The sequence below is a fragment of the Pelophylax lessonae genome (genome assembly GCF_965119305.1).
Source record: "Pelophylax lessonae genome assembly, chromosome: 3".
Taxonomy (NCBI): domain Eukaryota; kingdom Metazoa; phylum Chordata; class Amphibia; order Anura; family Ranidae; genus Pelophylax; species Pelophylax lessonae.
Genome location: NC_138770.1, coordinates 547,600,398 through 547,618,042, shown reverse-complemented (window position 1 = coordinate 547,618,042; position 17,645 = coordinate 547,600,398). Strand labels below are relative to the sequence as shown.

At 45.6% G+C, this 17,645-nt stretch overlaps 1 protein-coding gene across 1 annotated transcript in view; it reads left to right on the top strand.

Annotated features, from left to right (window-relative positions):
• IGF2R (insulin like growth factor 2 receptor) overlaps window positions 1-17,645 on the top strand; it is a 294,611-nt gene that overhangs the window by 132,073 nt on the left and 144,893 nt on the right. The window contains exons 15-18 of the mRNA XM_082249744.1: window positions 7,116-7,263; window positions 7,361-7,538; window positions 11,073-11,188; window positions 14,434-14,596. Coding sequence (XP_082105870.1) covers window positions 7,116-7,263; window positions 7,361-7,538; window positions 11,073-11,188; window positions 14,434-14,596 — 605 coding nt within the window. The remainder of the gene's footprint in view (window positions 1-7,115; window positions 7,264-7,360; window positions 7,539-11,072; window positions 11,189-14,433; window positions 14,597-17,645) is intronic.

Genomic DNA, 17,645 nt, shown 5'->3' with positions numbered 1-17,645 from the left:
TCCCCACACGGGAGCCTTCTGTGATTGCTGTGTCCTTCTGGCACAGCTCATCACAGATTGGGGTAAAGAGCCAATCACAGCGGCCCTTTACCATGCGATCTGCTGTGTTCATTCACAGCTGATCACAGTGTAAACAGGATATACAGGTTATTGGCATTCCTTTTCTCACGCTACAGCCGGTAAGCGGCAGTCCACACAGGCGACATCTACACTTAAAATCAGTGACTATCAGTGCTCCCTATCAGTGCAGCCTCATGAGTGCACATCAGTGAAGGAGATCAATTACTTTTTCTCTGTCGCTCATTGACAGACGCAGTCCTCTTGATTAATATCAAATCGGGTTATACTGCCCTCTACAGGAGTAGGACACTAGGCAGAAGGAAAACGTTCTGGCCACACCTTAGGGGCAGTCCCAGAGGGTATATCCTCTCTCTCCCTGCTACATGATGTCAGTTTTTTTCTGTCTAGTTAGGAGTAAGGACCTAAGTTCCTTGCTGGGATCGGATCGTTGGTCCTGGCAAGATTTTTTTAGAAAATTTTTTTTAAGGAAAGCCTCCAAAGCCCCTTCAGGGGGTTTCAGAGGGCGCTGGTCGGGTAAACAAAAGCCCGACTCAGCCAAACCTGAAGATAAGACAGCCTGAAGATGCGCCCCCACCCATCTCTGGGGTGGGGGGACGTCTTCACTGGTTTCCGGATCCATGGCTTTCCAGAATCCCGGACAAAGGGGTTCGCGAGGTCATACGGTTGGGATACAAGATCGAGTTTCGATCACTTCTACCCGTGCGATTCTTCCCTTCCAACATTCGACTATCCCCGGATCGCTTAAAAGCTTTGCGGGGAGCAGTAATGGACTTTATGCAACAGGGAGCGGCAGTTCCCGCTCCTTGAGCAGAACGTTTTCTTCACTTTTTCAAAAGATCATTCCTAGTTCCCACCAGGAGATTGAACTATCTGGTCCTGGGACTGATGGCGGCCTTCTTAGAGGCAGTACCGTATGCCCAGTCGCATACCCCAAAAGGAGATTCTTTTCAGATGGAATCGGAATCCCGATTCCCTGGACAATCGGATCCGGTTGAGCGAGTGGACCAGGGAGTCTCTGGTCTGGTGGCTTTGGTCTCCGATGCTCAGCCAGGGGAAGTCATTTCTTCCGACAGAATCCAGGTTACCGATAAATGTATTGGAACTGAGAGCGATCAAACTTTGTCTGATTTACTAGACTGAGCAGCTCCAGGGCAGCCCGGTTTGGATTCAGTCGGACAAGGTCACGGCCGTGGCTTATGTCAATCACCAAAGGGGCACCAAGAGTGCCCTGGCGGCCATAGAAGTGGCCAGCATTCTTCATTGGGCAGAACGGTTTGTTCCGGCTCTCCCCGCGGTATTCACTCCGGGGATGGAAAATCGGCAGACAGATTATGGCAGCCGTCAGATTCTGGATCAAGGTGTATGGCCTCTTCATCCAGAGATATTTCACCAGCGGTGCCTTCATTGGGGCACCCTGGAGGTGGATCTGTTGGCAGCTCGGCTCAACAGGAAGGTGCGGAGGTTTGTAGCCCGCTCCCGAGATCCTCGAACGAACGCAGTAGACGCACTGGTCGCCCCGTGGGGACAGTATCAGCTACTGTATGTCTTCCTTCCTCTCAAGTTGCTGCTGAAGCTTCTTCGCAGGATAGAGGTGGAGGGAATTCCAGTTATCCTGGTAGCTCCGGACTGACCTCGTCGACCCGGGTACGCCGACTTCGTCAGGCTGGTCGCGGACGCTCCTTGGAGACTTCCTCTCAGGGAGGATCTGCGGTCTCAGGGACCGATCTTCCATCCTGCTTTACAATCGCTGGCTTTAACGGCCTGGCTATTGAGACTCAGGTGCTGAAAGACAAGGGATTGTCAACTTCAGTTATTCCTACTTTAATTAAAGCAAGGAAAGCGACTTCTAGAAAAGTCTATCATCGCACATGGAGGTCTTATATTGCGTGGTGTGAATCCTTTGGATTCCCTCCACGTGCCTATTCGGTGACCCGAATCTTGGCTTTTCTACAACAGGGGGTTGAGCAGAAGCTGGCCTTGAGTACTGTCAAGGGTCAGGTTTCAGCGTTGGCAATTTTCTTTCAGAAACCTTTTGGCTACCCATTCCTTGGTGCGGAATTTCATCCAGGGGGTGCGGCACTTGGCTCCGCCAGTGCGCGCGCCCTCACCGCCCTGGGATCTTAATTTGATGTTGTCGGTTCTTCAGAAACCTCCCTTTGAAAATATTAGGGAGATTCCCTTGCTTACGTTATCCCAGAAGGTGGCCTTCTTGGTGGCCATTACTTCTGCACGCAGGGTGTCAAAACTGGCTACATTATCCTGTCGTTCCCCATATCTGGTGGTTCATAGGGATAAGGTGGTTCTTCGTCTGAATCCATCCTTCCTTCCTAAGGTGGTTTCAGAGTTTCATCTGAATGAGGACATTGTATTGCCTTCCCTATGTCCTAAGCCCAGTCATCCTCGGGAGTTTGCGTTACATTCCTTGGATGTGGTTCGGGCAATCAGGGTATACCTGAAAACTACGGACTCGTTTCGTAAAACGGATTCACTTTTTGTGATCACGGATGGCCCCAAAAAGGGGTTGCCTGCATCTGCCGCGACTATCTCCAAATGGATCAGACAGACGGTGGTACGGGCTTATTCTATTAAGGGTCGGAATCCTCAGTTTCCTGTTAAGGCGCACTCCACTCGGGCGCTTAGCGCTTCCTGGGCCTTCCGCCATCAGGCGTCAGTGGTTCAGGTTTGCAAGGCGGCTACCTGGTCGTCGGTTCATACCTTTACAAAATTTTATAAAGTTGATGTGATGGCATCGGCGGTTGCCTCTTTTGGCCGCAAGGTTCTGCAGGCCGCAATTTGAGAAGACCGTTGGTCTACCTCGAGGGTTTTTTTTCTGTTGGTTTTTCAGTTGAGTCTCATCCTTTGGTTTGATGAGCCTTTAAGACTTCTAGTTGGCATCGGTTGGGCCTTCTAGATTGGATTTTGATTTCTGTTATCCCACCCCTCATTTGTGGCACTGCTTTGGGACGTCCCGATTTGATATTAATCAAGAGGACTGCGTCTGTCAGTGAGCGACAGAGAAAAATGGATTTTTGTAAAATCTTACCGTAAAATCCTTTTCTCTTTTGTAAAATCCTTTCTCATTGACAGACGCAGTACCCGCCCCTCTACTTTTGAGTTGGGTTGGGTTAAATTCTCTGACACTGCTTTGTGACATAACTGACATCCTGTAGCAGGGAGAGAGAGGATATACCCTCTGGGACTGCCCCTAAGGTGTGGCCAGAACGTTTTCCTTCTGCCTAGTGTCCTACTCCTGTAGAGGGCAGTATAACCCGATTTGATATTAATCAGGAGGACTGCGTCTGTCAATGAGCTTAAGAGAAAAGGATTTTACGGTAAGATTTTACAAAAATCCATTTATTCCCAAAATTTTATAATAGAAATGAATCAAAGCGTTTAACAAAAAATAAAAGACCTAGTAGTCTAGGTAGATTGAATACCACTAAAAGAAAGCTCTATCTGTGCGCAATTTTAAAGCATGACATGTTGGGTATCTATTTACTCGGTGTAACAATTTCTTTCACATTTATACAAAAAATGTGCTAACTTTACTGTTGTGTTTTTTTTAAATTCCTGAAAGTGTATTTTTTCCCAAAAACTTGCATTTGAAAGACCGCTGCGCAAATACCGTGTGACGTAAAATATTTCAACGATCGTCCTATTATTCTCTAGGGTTTCTTTTAAAAAATATATAGAATGGGATTCTAAGTAATTTTCTAGCAAAAAAAAACTGCTTTTAACCTGTAAGCAACATATGTCAGAAAAAGGCTTAGCCTCCAAGGGGTTAAAGTGGGTGACACACTGGGCATTCTGGAAACAATGTATCAAACTCAACACAATAGGAAAAAAGGAAAGTCCAATACATGAGCAGCGCTGTTAAAAGAGTGACCCCTTTTAAAAGATAAACAGTATGTGAATCTGCAAAGTCCTTAATCGAGGATCAATAATCAAAAGACAGATGAAGGCTTCCACCACACCTCGTGACCCCTAGGGCAATGCTCACTCACTAGACATAAAAGATTGATAGAGCCTTTATATCATAAGATCAGCCCAGGTAGGTAAATCCAATCCGCTGAATCATCGGTGTTCAGACCAGATGTCTCCCCGTTCACAGATCAGATAATTAGACCAATTCCATATCCAGGCTCATCCAGAAAATGTGTGCAGAGTAAGATATAAAACATAAAGGGCTCATAGGGTAGTAGTTCAATGCTAGTTTTATTAACTATCCAACCCACAAAGTCCCCCACTCAATGCACTCGCATTTAAAACACTGATAAAAGCATGAATGAATATATCAATTGAAACAGCCGTGGCGCTGCCGGGAAGCTCACTACTCCTCTCCTGCTCGTCAGCCCCGGGAGGATGTAAGTGTAACTCCTCGGCTGCTCGTCACTGTGCTGCAGTCTGGGTGGCCGCGTGCTCACTCCCTGACATGTTTCGTCACAAACAATGACTTCTACTGAGGGTGTGGGCGCGCGGCACCTTCCCCTCCTTTTATCTCACTCCTCTTCAAAACGTTGACCCCCTCCACTACTGGCAACTCATACAAGCGCAACGATCTGCAGAGCGGGGCAACACTGAATCATAGGAGATCACTGACCAGATAGCAGCAGCCCATGAACTCATAATGAAAGATACAATGTATCCACAATGCAAGGTAAATATACAACAGAAATCCTATTGAAGCTCAGTCCACTGCACACATTGGGGAGAATCAATGCGTGGAAAGAGACATATTACCATAGCATTTTAACTCATGTTTCTTTTTATCCCATCACCATATCACTAATAATGGCCAATTTTAATCTCTAAATTCCGACCCCAGTTAATGAGTCAAATAATTGGGATATGAGCAGATATGTTCAAAGGACTGTTCTTTTACATAATAAAACCGTTAACTATCAAGTGTTCAGATTAAAATAATCATAAAATCGTTACACTTACACTGAGTATATACAATACCTGACCATAAAAACTCCCATAATAGAGAATTAAAAACCACCTTAAAACCACAAAACCAAATATGGGTCATAGGGAGACCAATAGGCATCAGTTTCATAAAGAATGGTGGATGTACTAAAATAATAAATTATTATATTACGAATATGATAGAGATTCCTGATAAAAAGATAAAACATAATGGGGCATAGTCACATCAATAATCACTTAGAAAAGAGTTAACGTCCAATTCAACGTTCAAACCTTTGGGCGTTAAGGAACCAGTTAGATAGATCCATTGAGTCTCTCGTTTAGAGAATTCTCTAACTAAATTAGAGCCTCTCCATACCGGGTCCATCTTGTCAATACCCCAAAATTTGAGACCAGATGGATCTCTCTTGTGCTTCTGTCGAAAGTGTAGCGAAACGCTATGGTGTTTTGAAGCCTTTTCTGATGTTGGCCAAATGCTCTGACACTCTTTTGGACAATGTCCTTTTTGTGCGGCCAATATAAATCAGGCCACACGGGCACTCAAGACAGTAAACAACATGCGTTGATTGGCACGCAATAAATTTCCTGATTTCAAAACCTTTGCCATTGGCCTCGAAAGAAGTCTTAGCTCTTAATGTTTCTTTTACTTGCCTGCAAGAAATACATCTACGGCATGCAAAGAAACCCACCCTATCCCAGAAAAGCTTCGGTCTAGAAGGCGGGTCCAAGACCTTTTTGATAACCTGATCGCCAAACGAGGGAGATTTCCTATATATAAACACTGGTTGAGTAGGAAACACTGGACCTAAAAATTTGTCCATGCGGAGGACCCCCCAATGCTTGCGGAAAATGTCCTCCGCCTCCCTGTATTGCTCATTGTACTGGGTAATGAACCCCCATTCGTGTTTGGTGTTGGCAACCACATCCCTATCACTCAAAGATAAAAGGAGGGGAAGGTGCCGTGCGCCCACACCCTCAGTAGAAGTAATTGTTTGTGACGAAACATGTCAGGGAGTGAGCACGCGGCCACCCAGACTGCAGCACAGTGACGAGCAGCCGAGGAGTTACACTTACATCCTCCCGGGGCTGACGAGCAGGAGAGGAGTAGTGAGCTTCCCGGCAGCGCCACGGCTGTTTCAATTGATATATTCATTCATGCTTTTATCAGTGTTTTAAATGTGAGTGCATTGAGTGGGGGACTTTGTGGGTTGGATAGTTAATAAAACTAGCATTGAACTACTACCCTATGAGCCCTTTGTTTTATATCTTACTCTGCACACATTTTCTGGATGAGCCTGGATATGGAATTGGTCTAATTATCTGATCTGTGAACGGGGAGACATCTGGTCTGGACACCGATGATTCAGCGGATTGGATTTACCTACCTGGGCTGATCTTATGATATAAAGGCTCTATCAATCTTTTAGGTCTAGTGAGTGAGCATTGCCCTAGGGGTCACGAGGTGTGGTGGAAGCCTTCATCTGTCTTTTGATTATTGATCCTCGATTAAGGACTTTGCAGATTCACAGACTGTTTATCTTTTAAAAGGGGTCACTCTTTTAACAGCGCTGCTCATGTATTGGACTTTCCTTTTTTCCTATTGTGTTGAGTTTTATACATTGTTTCCATTTCAGATATTTATTGAGTAGCAGCTACTATATTTTATCGATTAGCTCCTCAGCGCAGTGTGATTGGGATATTAATTTGTTCTGTTTGATTTTATTATCTCAGTCCTTTGACGTATCACTCTGGGCATTATAACTAGGATCCGGACGGCAGCTACCTTCTTAATAAAAAAGGATTAATTCACAAAACTTTAACCCAAAAATGGAAATAAAAAGGGGTTATTTTAAATGTTAAATCTCATTGGATTCAACTTTTTGTTGGCTAATCACTATGGAGGGCCTTACTGGCCCAAGGGTGTAAAGCTTTTACAATGAAGGTTCTTTGCTGGTCTTCTACAATAATTGCTGCTCTTTGTCCCTTTTATCAAATCCAACAGAAACCACAAACTCTATATATGTTTTATGTATGTGGAAACGTCTATAGAGAATCATATACATCATTTGTATATCATTTACATCATTTCTGTTCTATTTTTTCAGGTTTTTACTTTGATCTTTCACCACTAACCAAGAAAAATGAAAGTTACAATGTTGCCTCTGACCAGTATGACTTTTATATAAATGTATGCAGCAATGTAACACAAGAACCCTGTGACACCGGATCAGGAGCATGTCAAGTGACAAAATCGTAAGCAATTTAAAAATGTAATGCTTTTTCTGTATAAAAGTAGTATTGGTTACCAGTAATGTGTATATGCTGGTTCTTTTTTTTTTTTTTTTTATAGGAATAGTGGTCATTGGAATATTGGTGTAGGAAGTTCCAAGCTTTTATACTATGATGGAATGATCCAGCTAAGCTATACAGGAGGAACACCCTACAATGATGATAAGAAAACCCCTCGCTCATCACTTTTTACTTTCTTGTGTGACCGAGATGCAGATATTGGTCAGCCAGAATATCAGGTAAAACATACCAGACATTTTAAAAGAAAGTAAATTTGTTGTAAGTGTGATGGCAATTATTTGTTGTTTTTAAGTGTGGAAAAGTTTCCACAGGGGGAGAGTTACCGCTCTTTGAATTGGTGACCATTGTCACTGAGACAGAAAGTGATAGGAAATCCAAAACATGAGCATTGACCATAGGAAGCACTGGGGGGAAATCCTTTTGTTGAGACAACTGTTCCTATGACCGCTCTATAAGAAAGATTTCCTCTCATTTCCTGTTGTGTCTGCAGGACAGGAAGTGAATAGAAATGTCTCCTCCCAACCTTCCCTACTCTATTTGAAACCAAACAAAGGGTTTTCTGTTTTTACATACACTTTACATTTAACTCTCCTGTCTAAATTACACTTTAATTTCCCAACCACATATGTTTTGTCATAAAAGATGAGGGGAGAAGCGCCACTGGAGTGCAGTAAAAAGAGTTTTATTAATTAAGAACAAGCAGGATATGGTGACTCACATCTGGGATCGAATCTGATCAATCACTGTGGTGCCCTCCGTGGGGTAGTCAGGTGGCTGGTTGCCTTCTCTGTGTCCTGGTGCGGTCCGATCGTCCGGGAGAGGTCCGAGGGTAATCTCAGGCGGATTCCGAGTCGGGACAGCGGAGGAGATGCAGAGAGCTGTTGCGGCGGCGGCCGGCAGCGTCTGACGTCACGGGCAGTCTGGGCTTAGTAGGCGTATCCGGGCATCACTACATGTTTCGGAGCATGCGCAACATGCCGTAGTCGGCATGCGCACTCCTTTGTCAAGTGGCCCTCATCTTTTATGGTACACTTCGAGCCGCTGCGCTCACCCGGATAGCAGCCCAGAGTGCTGCCCAGCCCTGTATTCCCCCCCCCCCCCCCCCCATCCACCTGGACCAGTGGATCTTTACTCCCCACCCCTCCCCCCTCTGCACCGAGGTCAGCCCAACAGTATATATCACAGGCACTTGAACCTTTTACCCCATCCCCCCTCTAAGGCTCCTCCAGCTTGCTGCCCTTTGATGTGCCAGTGCTTTGATCGACTTCCACCTGACTGCAAGCCCCCACTAGCAGCCACTACAGAGAGTCGCCCCCACTAGCAGCCACTACAGAGAGTCGCACCCCTTGTGAGCGCTGATTTACATACTTTCTAACATATGTTTTGTCAAACCATACTGCCCCCCCCCCCCCCCAAGTCCTGTTGGTTTGAGAATTATAGCATTAACAAAACGAGGACAGCTGGAGGTATAGGTAGAGGTAGACCTCAATTATCTAGTTATCAAATCACTTAAGTGTCCATTCACACTACAAAAGCGTCCTCCAGATCCATTCCAGATGCGTTTGTGCGCCTTTTTAACACTCTTTTGATGCATTCCAGATACTTTTTTTTTTCTTCTTTTTTCTCCACTGTACTGCGATCCAGTGCATTTTTATTGTGTTCCAGTGCATTCTGGTGCGTTTTTAGGAGTTTTTACTGCAGTCCAGTGCAGGAAAAATGCAGCATGTTCTACTTTTTTTCTGGAACTGGAAAGCTCTGCAACTGACCGCACTGGTATGAACTAGGTCTTTGGAAACCATACAATCTACTTTCTATGCGTTTTTTGATGCAGAAATAAAACGCACTGGACTGCATGTGGTGTGAACTGGCCCTTACTGTTTCTGCCAAGTAGCACAATTGTTACTTCATAAAAGTTTTTATACATTGGTGCTTCAAAATATTCCCTTGTGCTTTTAGCACCTTATTGCCAAGCTCTGTATTACAATTACATTCTCAAATAATTTTAAATCGGATTCCAGGCAAATGCACATTTGCAAACTACCTACTAGAAAATGTATAATTCTGACCAAACAGTCTTAATATAAAGCTGGATGTCTATACTGATATGAATTGGGTAATGTGTTAGGAACGAAAGGATGCCACGTTGTTTGATGGACATGAAAATTATCAACCTACAGAGGGCTGAATGCAAAGACACCCCAAAAATCAAAATGAAAAAATGATGCAGCAGGCTAGTCCATTTTGTTGATTTCAATGCGATGACTGAAAATGGTACTCAGTAGTTTGTATGGCCCCCACTTGCTTCTATTGATGCCTGACAACATTTGCGCATGCTCCTAATGCGTGGACAGATGGTGTCCTGGGGTATTTCCTCCCAGATCTGGACCAGGGCATCACTGAGCTCCTAAACAGACTTGAGGGTACAACCTGGCAGTGTCGGATGGACCGAAACCTAATGTCCCAGAGGTGTTCTATTGGATTTAGGCCAGGGGACCGTGGGGGCCATTCAATGGTTTAATTCCTTCATCCTCCAGGAACTGGCTGCATACTCTCACCACATAAGGTCAGGCATTGTCATGCACCAGGAGGAACCCAGGATCCACTGCACCAGCATAGGGTTTGAGAATGGGTCCAAGGATTTCCCCCCCATACCTGATGGCAGTCAGAGTGCCATTGTCTAGCCTGTAGAAGTCTGTGCGTCCATCCATGGATTTTCCTCACTGACCCATCATCAAATCGGTCATGCTGAACGATGTTACATGCAGCATAACATTCTCCACGGCTTCCTTAGACCCTTTAATGTCTGTCACATGTGCTCAGGGTAAACCTGCCCTCATCTTTGAAAAGCACAGGATGCCAGTGGCGGACCTGCCAATTCTGGTGTTCAATGGCAAATGCCAATTAAGCTCCACGGTGCCGGGCAGTGAGCACCGAGCCCACAAGAGGGCATCGGGCCCTCAGGCCACCGTCATGAAGTCTGTTTCTGATTGTCTGGTCAGAAACATTCACCAGTGGCCTGCTGGAGGTCATTTTGTAGGGCTCTGGCAGTGCTCATCCTATTCCTCCTTGCACAAAGGAGCAGATACCGGTCCTGCTGATGGGTTAAGGACCTTCTACGGCCCTGTCCAGCTGTCCTAGAGTAACTGCCTGTCTCCTGGAATCTCCTCCATGCTCTTGAGACTGTGCTGGGAGACAGTAAATCTTCTGGCAATGGCACGTATTGATGTGCCGTCCCAGAGGAATTTGACTGCCTGTTCAACCTCTATAGGATCCAGGTATCGCCTCATGCTACCAGCAGTGATGTTGGCCTTAGCCAAATGCAAAACTGGTGAAAAACAGTCAGAAGAGATGAGTAAGGAGAAAGTCAGTGGCCTCCACTTGTAAAACCATTCCTGTTTTGGAGGTTTTCTCATTGTTGCCCATTTAGTGCACCTGTTAGCTTCATTAACACCAAAGCAATTGAAACTAACTAACAACCCCCTCTGCTAAACTGACCAGATCAATATCCCAGGAGTTTAACTGACTTGATGCTATGCTCGGATTTAAAAGTGTTTCTTTAATTTTTTTTGAGCAGTGTATTTATTGTAAACTCAATTCAAATACATAACAGGAATACAGTATTGTTCTTAGATATGTGTGAAACTTAAAATGCAAATTGAAAAAAGGATTAGAATTATATTTGTGTACTGAAATGTAACAAGTCACCTATGAAAAATTAGTTCAGTGTTGATTTTTTTTCTCTGGGATATTAGAAAGAAGACAATTACACGTATAACTTCAAGTGGTACACTAAATACGCCTGTCCAGCACAGCCCATGGAATGTATCGTGATAGATGAAAAAACGAATGAGCAGTATGATTTATCTAGGTAATGGTAAAATTATATTTGTGCATATTTTTTGTACTATTTTACACATTTGCTGATTGTATAACACAGATGCAGCAGGATTTGTGGGCGCAGCCGCTGCGCATATGCGCCCACAATGGTCTGAGATTGTGTGCTGACTGAACTGTCTCAGACAGCTTATGGTCTTAGATTCTTCTGCTGGCTCCCTATCATGTGACCCGAAAGCCGGTGTAACGTGAGAATTACCTACCCCGTGAGAAAAACCTACCCTCGTCCCTTCCGGCCAGGAACAGCTGAGCAGCGCAGCAGTGCGCATGCTCACAGCCCCGGATACCTAATGAAAGAGCTGAGGACCTGACTAGTGCGCATGCGCACTAGTAGGAAATTATCACGGTGTCCGTGAAAAAAACCTACCCACGCCACGCTTACATTAAAACAAGTGTTCTGCAATATAAGTCCTCTCCGCTCCTGTCCCTGTCACTCCCCTGATGTTGGCTAGTAAATATAAAAGCGGGTCTCGGCTCCGTGATTTATGTTCTCATACACCCGCCGCCGCTTTTATATTTACTAGCCGAGATGAGGGAAGTGACAGGGACAGGAGTGGAGATTACTCGTATTGCAGCACAGCTGTTTTAATGTAAACGCCGAATGACATACAGTGCCGTGCAACCGGAAGTGACGAGGGTAGGTTTTTCTCACGGGTAGGTAATTCTCACGGAACACCGGTCACGGCAGACACGTGATTAGGAAGACACTCTGCCTCCTGGAATTAAAGCCTAATTAAAATGGTAGTATACTCTGCTTTTTAATTTTTACCTACAGGTAACCCTATAATAAGGCTTACCTGTAGGTAAAATTATTATCTCCTAAACCTGCACGGTTTAGGAGATATTCACCCTGCATGCAGCCGCTGACACCAGCGGCGCATACGCTCTGAAGGTCCGGCGTATATTGTCGGACCTTCAGAGCTCCTTGCCGGAAAGTGGATTCCCGTGCGCATGCGCGGGAATGACGTCATCGCGGCTGCGGCCACTCACAGCGCCACAGTTTTATGGGGATACAACCGCTTTAAGGTGCCTATCTTATATTCATGAGTTTACAGCTGCAGCAATATTTGTTTCTTTCCCGCAGCCAGCACTGGCTGTCAGTCAAGTAGGGGAAAGGGTAATCTGACTGGTTTGGAAACCTTGTACAGTTGCTCATATTAATCTTCTAGTAAGCTCAAGCCTAGAGGGGCCTGTCAGCACTCCCCCTGCCCCTCTTCATAGCATACATACATGTGATGCCGGTGCCACAGTTTTAAAAAGTCAAATATACAGGATTTTATTGAATCCAGTACATACATTTAACCTTGCTGATTTGCACTCTTTGGGTAAATCGACAGAGGAAATTATAGCTGTTATTAGGGATGCACCGAAATGAAAATTTTGGGCCGAAACCAAAACCGAAAATGCAGGATGCCATTGGCCGAAAACCGAAACCGAAAATTACTTTTTCCCCCAAATAATTTTAAAATAGGCAGCGATGTACACCTGTCGCTGTCACCCTGTCACAGAATGTACTGTGATGGGTTGGCAATAGGTTAATTTAATTACCAATGGTATTTGTATTATGCAGCATGAGGGGGTTAATGTATTGTCACTGCTGCATTAGTGACCGACCAGTGGCAGTTAATTAACCCCTTTGTGCTGCATTAGTGCAACCAGTATCAGTGTTAATTAACACTGGTTGCACTGATACTGGTTGCACTAATGCAGCACAAAGGGGTTAATACATTAACCCCCTCATGCTGCATAATTAATACAAATACCAATGGTAAGCTGCCTCAGCTATCACCCCCCCCTCCCCCCTCCCCCCCGCATCAGCGTCAGCGTCCCTCTCCTACTCACTCAGCTCCTCCGGTCACGGTGTCCATTATTCAAAAGTCCCGTTTCTGGCCGGCCGCCCGCCTCCCGGTGATGTCACTACTACTACGATCTGTCCATGAATGAAGTGACACACCGGGCGGGCGAGCTAATATCTGTCACTATGTGAGCCCTTCACTTCTCTTCAATTCCCTGACAGTCCGGGCGGGAGGGCGGGGCGAGCGGCCGCTAATAGATAGAACTATGTGATCCTTGACTGTCAGCTCAGCGGGACTGTGTGTGAATGAGATCTGACCTGACACCGGGCGGGGGGAGCGGCCGCTAATAGCTGTAACTATGTGAGCCCTTCACTTCCCTGTCAGGCATGTATCTCCGCTGACAAGGAAGTGAAGGGCTCACAGTTACAGCTATTAGCGGCCGCTCCCCCCGCCCCCCCCCGCCCGGTGTCAGGTCAGATCTCATTCACACACAGTCCCGCTGAGCTGACAGTCAAGGATCACATAGTTCTATCTATTAGCTGCCGCTCGCCCCGCCCTCCCGCCTGGTATGTCCCTTCATTAATGCACAGATTGTAGTAGGGACGTCATTGAGAGGCGGGCGGCCGGCCAGAGGCGGGACTTTTAAAACCTGCGCTGCGCTGCGCCGCGCCCTCCTCCTTCCTCATGGCGGCCATATTAATTTCGGCACTGTTAACCCATTATCGGCTGAAATGAGATAGGCTCATTTTCGGCCGATAATTTCGGTGGCCGAAATTTCGGTGCATCCCTAGCTGTTATTATACAAATAACATTGTAGAAACATTTTAATAATGTTGAATATTACCTTTTGGTGCTTTGCAGTTGAGAAAAATGAACACTGTATAATAAGACATTGTCTTGTGTAAAATAAATCAAGATTTGGACCAATATTGACTTCAGCAGCTTTAAACAAGTCTTTAGCACTAGTAGGAGTCTGAAAAAACTTGCCAAAGTCTTCTCTAAGTTTTTATAACTCTTCAGCCACCATTACCAAAAAAATATGATTAAAAAAGAAGCTGCATTTATGCACCAGGGCTGTCCCTATTCTTAAAGTCACTAAATAGCACGAACCAGGAACAAGAATAAGCATATCAGCTCTTCCACCATGCACATGCTTGCTTTTGACTCGGCAATTAAGTAATGTCTCCACTGCTATTGTTCCCAATGGATGTTTCTTTACAACACTTTCTTGTACATACCCAATGTACCTGCAGTATATTATTTTATCTAGATTTAAAAAATTATGAATATATATATATATATATAATACACAAATGCTGCATACTTATTGCATTGCTCATCCATTAGCAGTTTGGAAAATGTAATTTACAGTATCTGTGATGTATGTAATGTACTGCATATCATTGTTCTGTTTTTCTTCCAGCTTATCGAAGGTACAAGGGGTACACACTACAAACTGGTATTCCATTGATGAAGGCCATGGGAAACGGAGAAAATATTATATTAATGTATGCCGGTCTTTGATACCCATTACAGGGTGTGATCCCTTTACGTCTGTGTGCCAAATAGAATATACTAATGTCTCTGTAAGTATAGAATTTTCTCTGAATGTCAAAATTTCAAACTGCACTTTGACTTTTTTATATCTATATCATTCTCCACAATGAAGTAACAGCTGGCATCATATAAGCTAATGAAAACAGCTTGGAGATTGAATCTGCTCACGTAGCAGAATAAATGCAAGCTCCCTCTGCACTATACCCAGTTGAGGTATTCTTTGGTCCGATGGGGGGATGATTGACTGGCAGCATTTGCATTGGGATCTGGGCTGGTTGGTTCTTGTATCACAACCTTCCCTTTACATATCCCTGCATGTACAAGAATATGGTGAATGAATGAAAAGCTGTTGTCAGAAGATCTTTATGGCAAACTTGCTCAAGGTTGCTGCTGTTTTGTTTGTGTAGCCGCGGCAGCCATTTTGCATTAGTCCAGCATTGAAATAAACTGCAACCATTACTGTGGAGCCTTCTGGGCAGCCATTTTAGCTGTTTGAGCCCCTCCTTATCCCCTGGTGCTAACTTCTGGGCCTCTTTCCTTCCTGGAACGCCGCACGTGGAGTGCTTTAATCCTGGTGCTGCCGGTGACTGTCTGGTGGGGTCCTCTCCCTCTCTCTGCTGCAGGATCGGGGGTACTCTGTGGCTGGCGATTGGGTGGTATTACCAGCACAGTGGGGGTTTCCCTTGGCAGTGTCTTTTCACTTTTGTAAGGTACCCGTATTCCTCATGGAGTCCTTGGAGCACATTTCCCCACCTGACCCCCTCTGAGCCTGCGGGGCCCTCCAGGTCCCAATCATCCATTGATGCACTGACGGCAGTCCTGAAGACCTTTGTGTCTAGGGTGGAGGTGGCTTTTGGGCGGCAGGGTAGTAAAAAGTGCCCTCCGCCTTCGCCCTGAGTTCTCAGTTAGTGAGGATGATTCCTCCACTCCTGTAGCTGCGCACGAAAAGGCGCTGGTTGACGTACTGATTGTGTCTGGGCATGAGACTTTAAAAATGGAGGAAGCAGCTGAAGCTGGGGCGGAGGCACCAGTTCCCTTTGGCACTCACAAGCCGTCTAGAGTGGCGAAGGTGTTTCCATTTCCTTCCTATTTTGACAGACTTGTCGCATAGAGTCGGAACGTCCAAAACGTCCCTTTGTGGTCCCTAAGCGATTCACAATGAGGTATCCTTTTGAAAAGTCCCTCCTTAAGAAGTGGACTGTTCCACCGGTGGGGGGATCCCCCGGTTTCCAGGTTGAATAAGGCAACCATGATTCCAGTAGAAAAGTCGTGACTCTTAGGGATCCGGCTGACAGAAAAGCGGAGGCTTTGGCCCGAAGTATGTTCACTGTGGCTGGCTTGGCACTCAGACCAATCTTCACCATTGCTCTAGTGTCACAAACTGACTGAGTGGGCTAAGCTTTTACGTCATGACCTGGAGGTTGAGAAGCTCACTCCTGCCTTTAGGGAGCTGGTAGACCAGTTTGTCCAGGGACTACATAGTTTATCTGTGATGCTTCTTTGGATGTGGCTCCCCTGATTTCTAGACTATGTGTTTTGGCAGTGGTCCTCGGGTGTTCTGTGGCTCAAATGTTGGTCTGCGTACCAGACCTCTAAAAAGCCTTAACTGATCTTCTGTTTTAAGGAGATCACCTGTTTGGAGCTACCCTGGATGACATCATTGAGTCTCCCAGGGGAAGAGTACCTTTCTTAAACAGTCTAGTAAGGGGGGTTAGGAACCTCGACACAGACTTAGCCAATCCTTCTCGGCTCACAGGAAGTTTTTTCGTCCCTCAGAATGGGCTGACAAGGGTTCAAAGCCTTTCAATGCCTCTTTGGGAGGATCCAAGCAACCTTGGTTTGGCAAGTCCAAAGTGTGTTTCTCCAGATCCGTAGACAAAGCTTGTTCTGCATGAAGGTAGGCCCACACCCGTGCCTGGGGTGGGGGATGTCTTCGCTGGTTTCAGTAACCGTTGTCTTGCACCAAGTAGGTCCACAAAGTGATACGGTCCGGCTACAAGATCGAGTTTCATTCTTACCTTCCAGAGAGGTTCTTTCCTTCTAATGTGCACCTGTTCCCGAACTGCTTGCAAGCCCTGTTCGGGTTTTGCAAGACCTGTTGCTTCAAGGGGTGATTGTTCCGGTTCCAACTCCGGAATGTTTTCAGGGGTTTTATTCAAACCTGTTCACGGTCCCAAAGAAAGAAGGCAAGGTGCGTCCAATTCTGGATCTGAAGGCCCTAAACTGCTTTGTGAGGGTACAGAAGTTTAGAATGGAGTCTATTCGCACGGTGGTGGCATCCTTGCATCAGGGGGATTTTCTTGCATCTATGGACATTAAGGATGCTTACTTACACATTCCACTATGTGTCTGGGAATGTGTCTGTCTCCAACACTTCCTCTGCTTTGCCGTGGGAGAGGGACATTATCAGTTTGTGGCGTTAGCTTTTGGTCTCACCTCTGCTCCTCGGGTCTTCACAAAGGTGTTGGCTCCGGTGCTGTCATTGTTACGTCAGCGAGGCATCGCAGTGCTGGGCTACCTGGACGGCCTTCTCTTGCGAGCAGAGTCTCCTGCTGCTCTGATGGACAAGGAGGACATCACTATATGGACTCTGAGGGAGTTTGGCTGGCTTCTGTATTATCAGAAGTCTGCTCTGTTTTCTTCCACAAATCTAGTCTATCTGGGTCTGACTCTGGACTGTGCTCTAGCCAGAGTTTTCCTTCCTCTGGATTAACTCCAGAAATTGCATGGTGCGATTCATCTCTTGCTGTCCAGCAGTTGGTTGTGCCTCCGGACTTGCATAAAGGTGCTTGGCCTGATGGTTTCTAGATTTGAGGCGGTCCCGTTTGCACAATTCCATACAAGGTCCCTGCAAAGGGAGATCTTGGCCAAATGGGACAAGTGTTCGAACTCTCTGGACAATCAAATCCAGCTATGCCCAAAAACAAAAGGGTCTCTGTTCTGGTAATAGGTGGTTCTGTTATAAAATCTTGTAAATGGGATTTTTGACTTACCGTATAAATCCATTTCTCTGATGTTCATTGACAGACACAGTACCCACCCCTGGAGTTGTATTACTTCTGACACTGCTTGTAACAA